Source organism: Cololabis saira, chromosome 10, assembly GCF_033807715.1.
Source record: "Cololabis saira isolate AMF1-May2022 chromosome 10, fColSai1.1, whole genome shotgun sequence".
Taxonomy (NCBI): domain Eukaryota; kingdom Metazoa; phylum Chordata; class Actinopteri; order Beloniformes; family Belonidae; genus Cololabis; species Cololabis saira.
This window is the reverse complement of record NC_084596.1, coordinates 15,175,927-15,188,057: the sequence shown is the minus strand read 5'-3', so window position 1 is coordinate 15,188,057 and position 12,131 is coordinate 15,175,927. Positions and strand designations below refer to the sequence as shown.

General features: G+C 37.1%; 2 protein-coding genes across 2 annotated transcripts; one reads left to right on the top strand and one right to left on the bottom strand.

The window, feature by feature from the left end:
- Positions 1 to 878: 878 nt before the first annotated feature.
- LOC133451881 (uridylate-specific endoribonuclease C-like) lies at positions 879 to 7,198 on the bottom strand. Its single transcript, XM_061731030.1, has 7 exons — positions 7,126 to 7,198; positions 5,166 to 5,265; positions 3,701 to 3,812; positions 3,467 to 3,588; positions 2,136 to 2,248; positions 1,643 to 1,796; positions 879 to 1,557 (listed from the first exon to the last, which is right to left on the bottom strand). Exons 1-7 carry the CDS (start codon positions 7,134 to 7,136, stop codon positions 1,297 to 1,299), a joined length of 873 nt encoding a protein of 290 aa, XP_061587014.1. The 5' UTR covers positions 7,137 to 7,198; the 3' UTR covers positions 879 to 1,296.
- Positions 7,199 to 8,308: 1,110 nt separating this feature from the next.
- Positions 8,309 to 12,051, top strand: pak1ip1 (PAK1 interacting protein 1). Its single transcript, XM_061731029.1, has 10 exons — positions 8,309 to 8,594; positions 9,062 to 9,224; positions 9,648 to 9,768; positions 9,859 to 9,933; positions 10,020 to 10,072; positions 10,163 to 10,308; positions 10,651 to 10,748; positions 10,880 to 10,979; positions 11,106 to 11,232; positions 11,555 to 12,051. The coding sequence occupies exons 1-10, from the start codon at positions 8,517 to 8,519 to the stop codon at positions 11,662 to 11,664; spliced, it is 1,071 nt and encodes a 356-aa protein (XP_061587013.1). The 5' UTR covers positions 8,309 to 8,516; the 3' UTR covers positions 11,665 to 12,051.
- The last annotated feature ends 80 nt before the right edge of the window (positions 12,052 to 12,131 follow it).

Below are 12,131 nucleotides of genomic sequence, written 5' to 3'. Positions count from 1 at the left end.
CTGCAACTTTGTTAGATACCTCTTAAATTGCTTTGTAACTAAAATGACTAATGGGACAATTACATTACAGCAACTCGATGTATTTAGGCAAGGTGACTTACTGAAGCTCAAACTGAGCATCAGAATGAGGAAGAAAGGGGATTTAAGAAAGGGTATTTAAGTGACTTTAATAATAATAATAATAATAATAATAATAATAATAATAATAACAATTTTATTTATAATGCACTTTATATTTTGTAATCTCAAAGTGGTACAGAGCAAAAAAATAAAACATGAACATTTTTTTTTTTAAATATATTTGAAAACAGAGTATATAAAATATATATTTAGCTATAAGCTTTCTTAAAAAGGGTGAGTTTTCAGGTCACGTTTAAAAGCCTCTGCAGTCTGTGGGATGGGGCAGATGGTCGGGAAGGGCGTTCCACAGCCTCTTCCACTTTGAACATAGTATGGTTGTTGGTACCAGACAGGTTGGTGAATTTGAGAAACTGCTGATTTGGGGGATTTTCATGCACAATCATCTCCAGGGTTTGCTGAGAATGGTCCAAAAGAGTGTATGAAAGAAAAGGCCTTGTTGATGTAAGTAGATAGAGGAGAAAGGGCATACTGGTACAGGCAACAGTAACTCAAATAACCATCTCTGAACATAACATACTTAACCTTGGGGCAGGTGGGCTACAGAGGTAGAAGACCACAATGGGCGTCACTTCTGTCAGCTAAGAACATAAAACTTAAGCTGCAGTTCACACAGACTCGCCAACATTGGACAATAGAGGGCTGGAAAACATTGCCTGGTTTGATGAGTCTCGATTTCAGCTGAAACATATGTAGTAGGGTCGGAAACAACATGAAAGTATAAGACGTAGGAGCCATCTTTTAAGATCAAGTTTTTATTTTCCATATACAATGAGCATCTGTGTATGAAACATTATAAATGTATGCAGGGAATGACCCTCTTGTCAGGTTTGTGTAAGATTAGATAAATGTTTTAAGGAAAAAAACAATGCAGACCATTTAAGTACACTGTAGACAGCCTTGGCAGAATTTTATAGAGGAAATGCAAATAAGTGATGTCACTGTTTTGTACACAGAGTTTTGTATTCTCTAAAAGGAAACAGCATTACTTACTTTCAAATGCCAATATCAGTCGAGATCAAGTTAGAGATATTTTAAACTTGACTTTTTGTGCAAAAGAAAATAAAAAAGTTCCAGAACCGTTTATTAAATTGAGAGTAAAATGTTACAAATACATGAACAAGTTTTACGGGACAGCTTACAGAGCAGGTCGCAGTATTACAAATCTCTGTTGTTGCTGCTGAGCAGTTTGGGATAGGATGTGCCAATAGATCGGCCGTATCGATAGACAACCAGCTCCAGCATGTACTCGTCCACCTTCACCACCACGGAGGTCTTCTTCTCATTCGACATGAGGAAGATAATGGTGAAAAGAGCGACCTCAAACTCTGGACTGACACCGATGAAGGAACCACCGATCGGCTTCACCAAACCTTTCCAGCTGAACTGGAGGTTCAGAACGTGGTCGTCCTCATCAGGCTTCAAAATAAATAGACATAAATAGAAAGTCATGCAGCTGAAAAATGGTAATGAAGGCTTTCAGGAAATTACTTAATTTTCTTACTGTGTCTTTGTTAGCTCTAGCTTTGTAGCCTTTGTAGTCGATGTGGCCATGCTTTTCCTGCAAGTAGAACTGGACCCAGTTGTGAAGGCCCATGATCTCATCGTCATACTTGGTCTCCCCCACAAACACATGCTCAAATCCACAGGAATCCTTACTATAAGAAATAATATTAATCACAACATCAAACACTGAGTGGGTCTTTGTGTGAACACTCATCCATCCACCAAAAAACCAACACAAAACAAAAAAATTGCTAAATATTAACAATTGTGCCTATCCATCTATTTTATTTGAGTATTAAATTATCTTTGAGGTTAAATAATTCTGTTTTCTATAAGTCTCTTGGTTCTGCTAAAAGCCTGAACCCAATCTGAAACATGTAAAACATGTAAAACATGTAAAACAGAATTTAAAGCAGTCATTCAGTGCTTGCTTCTCTACCTCTCACTTTAAACAGCGCAGTAGCGCCCCCTGCTGGGGGAGTGAAACTCACCCTCCGCTCCGGTCCCTGTGGTAGAGGCGGAACCAGATGTCATACAGCTGTCTCTTGAACTGTCCGGAATCTGATGGCGACTGTCCCTTCCTGACCAGATAGCTGTGAGCGCACTACAAGTCAAAAACACACATCAGGCGATTAAACAGCATACTTCTGAATTAGAAATCCTAATATACACATTGTTTTGTCACAGAACCACAAGTTTTATTAAATCCTGCAGAGCAGATACATTCAGGCTGTTTCTAATTCGTAGTTGTAAAAAAGGTTTGGAGCTTTTGTAAAAAAAAGTTTGTAGCTTTGTATAACCAATGTTGCTCACAGACTAATTAATTCCACAGCTACAAAAATGTTTTACAGATACAATAAAATATTTCTACAAGTACAAATATTTTTGCAAGTACAAATATTTTTTGCACACGCACAAAATATTTCTACAAGTACAAAGTTTATTTAAAGATACAAAATATTTATGGTTTTAATTTGAGCCCATAGTTTCACAATAAAACATTGACAAAGCATCTGTTTCACAACAAAGCACTTGAGAATGAGAAATCAGCCAATTTGGCAGTGAATGACAGTCCTTTATCAGACATAAACACCAGTATATTTGTGGGTAAAAGATAGTTGTTGACCCTAATAATAGTAAAAATGTGTCATGAATCAATGTCAATCAGCATAGATCCTTTTTTACATAAAGGAGGGAAAGATCTGGGAAGTGAACAAGGAGCGTATTTTCTGAAAAAGAATACATAATAAATGATACATGTGGTTGCAATGTTTGCCCCTGAAGTTTATGTATGTATTCATGTATATGAGAGAGGGAGCAGAAAATGAATAAAACTGACTTTTAAGGTCCTGGTTTTACACAGGACATCTAATACGCCTGTCTTGCAGTACAGTAACTCTCTATGAGGTTTGCCTTGCATTTAAGCAGCACAAAAGAAACTTTTATCATTCTTAGCTCACTGAAACCCCTGAAGGGGCAGGGAGGTGAAGCCGCTTTCACAACACTGTCCAAAAGTACCTTTTGTTTGGTTTCTTTCTGGGTCATAAACTCTCTTCAGTATTTTAATCGCTTCTGTCTTGGAGTCCACTGCAGCACTATGAGCTGGTTTAATAGTTTGTGACATTTGACATTGTGTCTTAAGACTAATATTCATTGCATGATTTCTCGGGGAGCAATAGAGGTTTTTTTTTTGTTTTAAATATGAACAAATGTCTAATTATCCAGATATCCTTCCCAGCCTTTTAAAGTCATATTGACACTGCATGTTCCTGCATGTACCGGACCTGGGATGACTCAGCATCTCCCATAAAGCAGATTGTACCTTCATGAGATCAGTCTCCATTATGGAATCAATAAAGCGTTTGTTCTCGTGAAGCTCTTCTGAGGTAACCGTCTCTGACACGCCTGTGGACATCTCATAGTTGTCCAGCAAATTGACGAAATCTGCAAATAAACGAAACCCGCTCAAAAAACTGATCACACAAGGTTTTACCCAAACAGAAAAGTCATAAAATAAAACAAGGGGTCTCTGAAAAAGACCTGAAACGATACTCACGTGCATACGTCTCAATTTTCTTCACTTTTTCTTCGTTGACATATGTGAAGAGCGGAGCATGAGCCCGATCTCTGGCATGGTTACTGCCCTGAGCCACATAACCTGCCTTCCCCTAAATAAAGCACAACAAATACACGGAAAGAAAGCCACAAGATAATGTGATTAGTGACAAAACTGTTCCTAAAACGTATGCTGTTTTTTTTTTCCATAAAAGCCTAATATACACATTGTTTTGTCACAGAACCACAAGTTTTATTTCCCCTAGAAATACCAAAAGTCTTATTAAATCCTACAGAGCAGATGCATTCAGGCTGTTTCACAATGAAACATTGACAAAGCATCGGTTTCACAACAAAACCCTTGAGAATGAGAAAATCAGCCAATTTGGCAGTGAATGACAGTCCTTTATCAGACATAAACACCAGTATATTTGTGGGTAAAAGATAGTTGTTGACCCTAATAATAGTAAAAATGTGTCACGAATCAATGTCAATCAGCTTATGCTTATACTGTTTTTTCCATAAAACCCTAATATACACATTGTTTTGTCACAGAACCACAAGTTTTGTTTCCCCTAGAAATACCAAAAGTCTTATTCAATCCTGCAGAGCAGATACATTCAGGCTGTTTCACAATAAAACATTGACAAAGCATCTGTTTCACAACAAAACACTTTCCTCAGAATACAAACGCTTTCAATGTTTTGCCATCAACAACTCATTCACTTTGTCAAAGTCTGGTAAATTTTGGACTATAAAGGTAAATATGCAGACTTAAATAAACGGTACCCCTTTGAGAACAAGAAGTTGCATTTTTTCGTATCATAAAAACAAACACACACAAATAACTAACTTATTAACTAATTAACTTAATTAACTTTGGACGTGCTTACCTCTGGTCAGCAAGAAGGTGTCAGACAGTCTGATATAAGCATCATTATTACTACTAATTTTTTTTAAAGTAAGTTCTGATTAAAGGGAGTTGTGTGGAAATTCAAACCGTTTTGTACGCATTCGCCTGGCAATATTTCCCTGCGGCTGAAACCGCTTGAGCATGAAAGAACTTATTTTACGAGCTGTGGTATTTCACATCTTCAGGGCTTCAAATTTAGAGCTCCCACCCGTTTGCACATGACAGTCTGGAGACATTTTGAATTGGATGATGTTTGGTTCAAAACACTGAGTCCATTGTTTTATTTCAATGCAATTGCTGTAACTATTGCATCCCTGGAATCAGGGTGGGAACCATTCTGATTGTTTTGCTAAAGAACGCTACTGTTCTTGCTGATCATGAAAAATTAAAAACATCATTGTTTCACTACTGAGCACTGACTAACAGTTTGTATTCTCTTTTGCCACAGCTCTGCAGATGAAACAAGTTTTCAGATCAGATGGATTTGAATTTACTGCATCTGAGCAAATGTGCAAAGCAGAGATACCTGCATCAACAGGCCGGTGCAACTCACCTGGGGGGAAATACTGTAATCAGTCCCGGGCTTGAGGCGGTTGGTGTCCAAGTGCCACAGCTGATTAAGAAGCTCAGAGAGTTCCTGGCTAGCCTGCTGACTGTGAAAAATGCAAAGAACGCAAACTTTTAAAAAAACATAATGGTGAATAGTGTGACAACCCTTCCCCTGCTGTTGGTGGCACTGTAGTTGTTACTAACTTGTTTATTTTCCTGTTCCAGACCTGATTTCACTCCCCCTGTTTACTCTCCCTAATGGCCTGGGCTATAAAAGAGGTCAGAGAAGGAAGTTCTCTCTCTCTCTCCTCCCAGGCAACAGGATGGTGGTTTGGTTGTGTTTTGGGTTCAGTTAGTTTTTTTACTTTACACATTCCAACACTCCATCACGCCCATACACTCACTACATGACTGATATTACTGATGAACATATTTCCCTTTACTTTTGCGTATAATTTACATTTTGTTTCCTTAATCCATCAATATCTGTGTGGTCTGCTTAATTCTGTATGGATGCTGAATGGTGTCCATGACAATAGACAAAGGTTTAAAAAAGAAAAAGTCAGCTGACATGTGATACCCAATCTTAGAGCAGTGTTCTTCTGCAGAAAACGGTTAAATGATAAGACAAAGATTAAAGTTCAACTGGTTTTATTGGGGGGATATTCTCACTGAGTACTATTTACAAAGCACAACATTCAAACATTCACACCCATGGGGCTAGTTATTCCTTCTGAGTATCCCCAGGGGTGAAGGTAGAGCGGAGGTGTCCTGTTGCATGTTATACCCTTCGAAAATATAGTAACAAAGCATAAGTCTGCACACATGACTTTGAGTAGTTCCTTTTTTTTGTAGTGAGTCAATCAAATGTGTGAGTGTCATTTGGGAAATACCCTCCTCATCTCCACGGTGCATGATTAACTAATTCAGACAATAGGAAGTTGCTGTAACCGTCTGTTGGTTAAAATCTCAACGCTACAGTTTTACAGTTATTTGGCATTAATTGCAAAGGCTCTACAAATAAAACCCCTCTAGAGAATCGGCATGGCTACATCCCATTTTTCCAATGTCCAGCTGTTTTAACACATAGGACACCCTGTTCACTTTATTTTTCTAAATTAAGAATCCCTTGCAATCTATATATTGCAGCTGGATAACCTTGTGTTGTTTTAATCCTGATTGTTCCTAAAAGCTGACCTTGCTGTTGTTTGCTTTTGTTAGACAAAACAATGAAAATAAGGTATGTAAAGCTGGCAAACCAATGAAAGAAACTTGAGCTCTAAAACAGAACCACACCTCCATCATTAAGTTACCAATTCATGACTCTCTTGCAATTAGAGATTAATGAAGAAAAAAAGTGCATGCCTGAAAAGTCTTTAAAATGTAGTAAAATCACAACACTCTTGCTGTTATGTAAGGTGAAAAAGATGGTGTGTCACAAGCAAATGACAGGAAGGAGCGCATGAGACAGAAACTTCTCTGTTTCTAATTTAACCCAGAGCTGCTGCAGACTTTCATAGCAGCAGAAACCGCCGGCTGCAGCAATGTCCTTTTTAGTTGTATAACTGAAAACAGTAATTACTTCCAGACTTTGTTTTGCTCACATCCAAATAACAGACCCCAGTGATGCACCGATATCCACATTTACACATTTCAAACCTCTTATCTGCACTAACGACAACTGTTTTAGGAAGCTGTGTGTTTTAGATGAGAAAAACAGAACATGGACTTTATCTCGAAATAGATCAGAGAAAAAACTAAATAAAACAATAGAAAGTCTCAAGTGTAACTACGTCCTTACATAAAAAAAAAAAAACATCTGTCTAGAATTGGCACTAATTATTGAAACGGATGGGAAGTCTTTTGAAATGTCTGAAATGTGTGCATTGCATTTAATACCGAAGCAAAACACTAAAGTATAAAATTTCAGGATGTGAAACTGTCCATTTTAATCAAAGACTTACCCTCTTGCCATGGTTTCGCTTCAAAAAGTTACTGCGTCTTACAGCTCTAAAGCCACAGTGGTGCATGAACAGTTACACAGAACAAACCAATCAAAAGGCAGGATAAATAAAAGACCAGGCTCCTCCCCCATGTTATTTAGGAGCTCTTCCCATTTGATTAACAGTATTGAAAATACATTCTGTAATAATAATAATAGTGATAACAATAATAATATGTATAACAGGTGTACCTAGTAAAGTGGCTGCTAAGTTTAGTGCACTGAGCCATAGTGAGCTGGCTTCAACAATTAGGATGCTTTGCTTTAAACTATATCTCACAAACTTGAATAAAATCATATAATTTCCTCAATATCATAAAACGCTTTGTTAAGGATCATGGTTTAAGATATTAAAGATACTGGGCCTCGATACAACCCACTAATTGAAAAACATTGGAAAAACATTTACAAAAAATCATTCATTCCATCTGCCACAATCATTCTGAACACTATTAAATAGATCATTGCAATTTTAACAGGCACTAGTCGTGTCTGTTCTAACTTATTTACTGTTTTCTTTCTTTTTAATGTATTTTTAATGTATTTATTCGTTTTCTATTGTAATGTGTCTTGATGGGAATGTGTGAATGTGTTTGTGAGCTCTGTCAAAGAGGAATTTATGTCACCATTGGGACAGACAATAAAGTATTCTAATATAATCTTATCTAATCTAATCCTTTTTCAATTACAGGCAGCGTATAGTATTGTATTTCAATGTTTTTACCATTAAAATACAATACAATACAAATACAATAATTAATCTAATGATGCAATTGGAAATTTAATGTCCACACTGTTATTGTTTTGTTCATCAAACTAAAACACAACATTAAGCTTAAACTCAAATTATTATTTTTTTTTTAATTTGTTATACAAGAAAATGCATCAGCTAATTTTAATAGAGTAAAACAACGTTTTATATTAAATAATGGATGAAAACGTGTTTTTTCTGTAGGGTTTTTGTCTATTTTTTAATTTGTAAATACGATCAATTTATTTATGAATGTAAAAGTAATGTAATGTAACTTAGTAATGTTTCTGACATACATTTTTTCCAGATTTTTCCTAATTCATTTTTCGTTTTATTTTGAAACTTCCTAGAAAGTTGACCAGGAAGAAGAAGCTTCTGGGCATGCGCAGTAGCGGAATAAGTTCACAGGCGTGTGTTGTAGAAATACGCACGTGTAAATAGATCTTTAAAGTCGTTAGTGTCTTTTATTTTCCCCGTATTTGTCACGTATGTTTCAGATTGGACAGTTATCAGCTGTTGCGCAAATCAGGCGACAACAAGTAAAGTAAAAGAAGTAAAGAAAGCAAATTATCCGGTTATCTCCGCCTGCAGCAGGAGCCAGCATGGCAGCAGTTGTGGGACTCATCGCTGGCAGCTACGAGCAGATCACCTTTGGTTACCAAGTAAAAACCGATGAAAAAGTGAGTTTGAGTGGTTTTACTTGTGTATTTACTTAAACTAAATGTCATCGGCCTCGACCTGTGCACAATATGTTCTATGCATCACTTTGTATGCACAATATACATCACATGCATAATAGTATTTGAATGCAAAGAAAAATCAGTGACATGTGGTAAAAACAAAAAAAAAGTAGTTATTAATTAAACATTGCTAAAAATATACTTAAGTTCCAAGAAGTAATGCATTCTTAAACATGATAATTGTCTTGGTTAAAATGCTGAACTGATGATTTCAGAAATGATTTAACAACCACTTAGAAACAACCTGCTGCAACACAAAACTTAGAAATTGTGTCAGTTCCTTTTTACCCAAATAAAATACACAATTTACATGAATAGGAACATTTCTTTGTCATTGCTTTTAGAAACTCCCATCATTTGAGTTGTGACAAAGTGCTGTTTGTTTTGTCTTTTTTCTATTCGTGCAGGAGTGGACAGCCAAAGCTGACTTCACACATCATGCTCACACAGCTTCGGTATCAGCGGTGGCAGCCAGTGAGAGATTTGTTGTCACGGGAAGCAAAGATGAGACGATTCAGTTGTACGATATGAAGAAACGGACAGAACACGGTGCTTTGCTGCATCATGATGGTATGATCGGTTGATGTTGTCTGTGTTAACTATGAACCTACTCATGCCCAATAAGCTGTGGTTTATACTTCTTGTTTTATTGTTGAAGATGTCCAATAAATATATTATAACCTGATTAACACCCTTGTAACAAAGATTACGTTATTTCAAGTTATATACTGATGTTTTTTCCAGCAGAAACACACACAAAAAAGAATCCATCACATTGCAGACTTTATTATTATTATACAGTTCACAACATGCCTTCGTGGTATCTCAATACGATTAAGTTAGGTAATCTTGTTTTTCTACTGCAGTTTTATAGATTTGCCTCATTGCTTTGAGTTGCTGATGTCAGACTAGAGGTATAAAATATAATCAAAGGCGATAATCAAAGTATCTTATGGTCTGAATACCTAACTCGGGATACCATTTGCTTCACAGGCAGCATCACCTGCCTGGAGTTTTACGGGACGTCTCATTTACTGAGCGGAGGAGAGGATGGACTCTTGTGTGTGTGGAGCACAAAGAAGTGGGAGTGTCTGAAATCCATTAAAGCCCACAAGTAAGCACGAAGTCAGATCCTGCAGTTTCACTGTTCATTGTTGTGTTAAATGTTGCTTAAAGTGACTTAATTTGTCTTAATGTTTTAAAGGGGTCATGTCACATCGCTGTCCGTCCATCCTTCTGGGAAACTTGCAATGTCAGTTGGAACAGATAAGACTCTGAGGTAAAAACTCATATGTCCCAAAAACTCAGAAAGCTGGTTTGTCGATTAAAAAAGGAAATAACGTATTTTTCTTTTTATCCATTAAGAACCTGGAACCTGATTAACGGAAGGTCAGCTTTTATCAAAAACATCAAACAGAGTAAGATTTTTCTTTGACTTGCGATGTTAAAAAATACTTTTTTTTTTTTTTTCCATGTAGTTATGAACATCTTCTTTGTACCTCTAACAGATGCCCACATCGTCAGATGGTCTCTTGACGGGGATAGATACGTCGTTGTGTTGAATGACAAAATTGACATCTACGACCTGGAGACGGCGTCTGTGACGGGAACGGTCATGAACCCAAAGAGGATCTCTTCCATTAAGTTCCTAAATGTAAGCTGCCCGGCCAAGACGCAATGACATGTACATGTGATACACAGTACTATACTTTGGGAATTCAATTCTGGGTATTTTTGTAAACTGAAAACTTTACATCCGCATTAATGAGCACATATGAGAATTGTAATAGTTGAGACAACACTGTTTAAGTCCAAATACCAAAGTTTGGGTTTTTTAAAGTTTATGGAAAAATGTCCCTCCCTTTACAATCATGGCTACAGTAGATGGGATTAATGACTTATAAATGCACCAAGATTAGGCATTAATAAAGTATGGCAATATAAAAGTAGGACCTGCCAGTTTGAACAGGTATGATGAACTCTGTTTATCTTTCAGAACTCCATCTTGGCCGTCGCAGGAGACGATGAATCTGTGAGGATGTGTGACATTGGAAAAGCAAAGTGGGTGTGTGAGTTCAAGGCTCATGAAACCAGGTGAGCTCAGTGTGTTGTTTTTAACAATCCCCCCCGCCCGAATACGTCCATTTTGTGTAATTTTAACATTTGTTTATCTACATATATGTGTTGATAGACACTTTTTTGTGTACTTCTGTTTGTGTTTTCAGAGTCAAAGCAGTTGATAGTTTGATGATGGAAGATTATTGTCTGGTGGTGACTGCTTCAAACGATGGCTTCATCAAAATGTGGAAGCTCCATCTCAAAGAGGCAAGTCTCTTTGTCATGTTTGTCTTTTGACGTGAATAGAGGTTTACCTTCACAAAGATGCATTGAATTGGAAAATTAGTAACTTTATAAACGATATAAGGTGATGAATTTCTGGTGTTTTATCAGGAGCTGGAGCCTCCCACCCTCTTAGGAGAAGTGAACACGACGGCCAGACTAACGTGCCTTTCTGTGTGGAAACCGTCAGCACAGCAGGTCCATGAGGAATCAACATCTGCAGCAACAACATCTGAAGGTGAAGTCATGGAAACAGAATTTTATTTTAATTTCCCCATAACTGGTATCTTTGTACCAACAAGCAGCAATCACTTCAGGTGAGAGCTTGTAGGGAGTCTTCATCGCCTTCGTGGATCATTCGTTTCCATCTTACATAGCAGTTCATATCCAGGCAGTGCACAAGCAATAACCTTGTGCACTAATAAAGCTCACAGGATTAATTAACGTGTTGTTACTCAAAAGTTTCCTTAAAAGGTGTTCAATTTCAACATTTTCTTTTTTTTTTACACATACATTTTCAGTATTATTAATACCCATTATTGTTCCTCCTCTGTCCACAGAGCTCGCTCGGGAACTTGCAAAGACGAAGAGGGTCCGAATAACAGTAGAAGAAGTAATTCTGGAAGACGAAAGCAAACCCAAAAAGAAGAAAAAGGACAGTGGAAAATAGTGGCGAACAATTCAAATATTTTATTTCCCGCAGACTCTTTTATCTCACCCTACCCTGCTTTGTACTGTATATTTACTGTTCCTCCTTTGGTTGTCACACTGACATCGGTCAATGCAAAACTCAAAAATGTGACTTTGATTTTTCTTTATATAACATCTGGAGTTATAAAAAAAAAAAAATGCATATTTGTATACAAACATTGCTTTGGTGCACAAAAAGGAGATAAAGCAGCATAGCTGCTTGTAATGCTTTGAAAAATTCGTCTGTTGTCTTTGTGGAAAAGGTTATTGAAAATATAAAGAATGTTCGGTGACTATCGGTGCGTCCGAAATGCCATACTAAAGAGTATACTTAAGTTCGGCACACTTTTGAGTAAATATCAGTAGTATGCATTAATTTGGACGTACTATTCAGACCCACACGTCACTTCCTGCCGTTGGGAGGAAGTGACGTGTCACAGCAGCAGC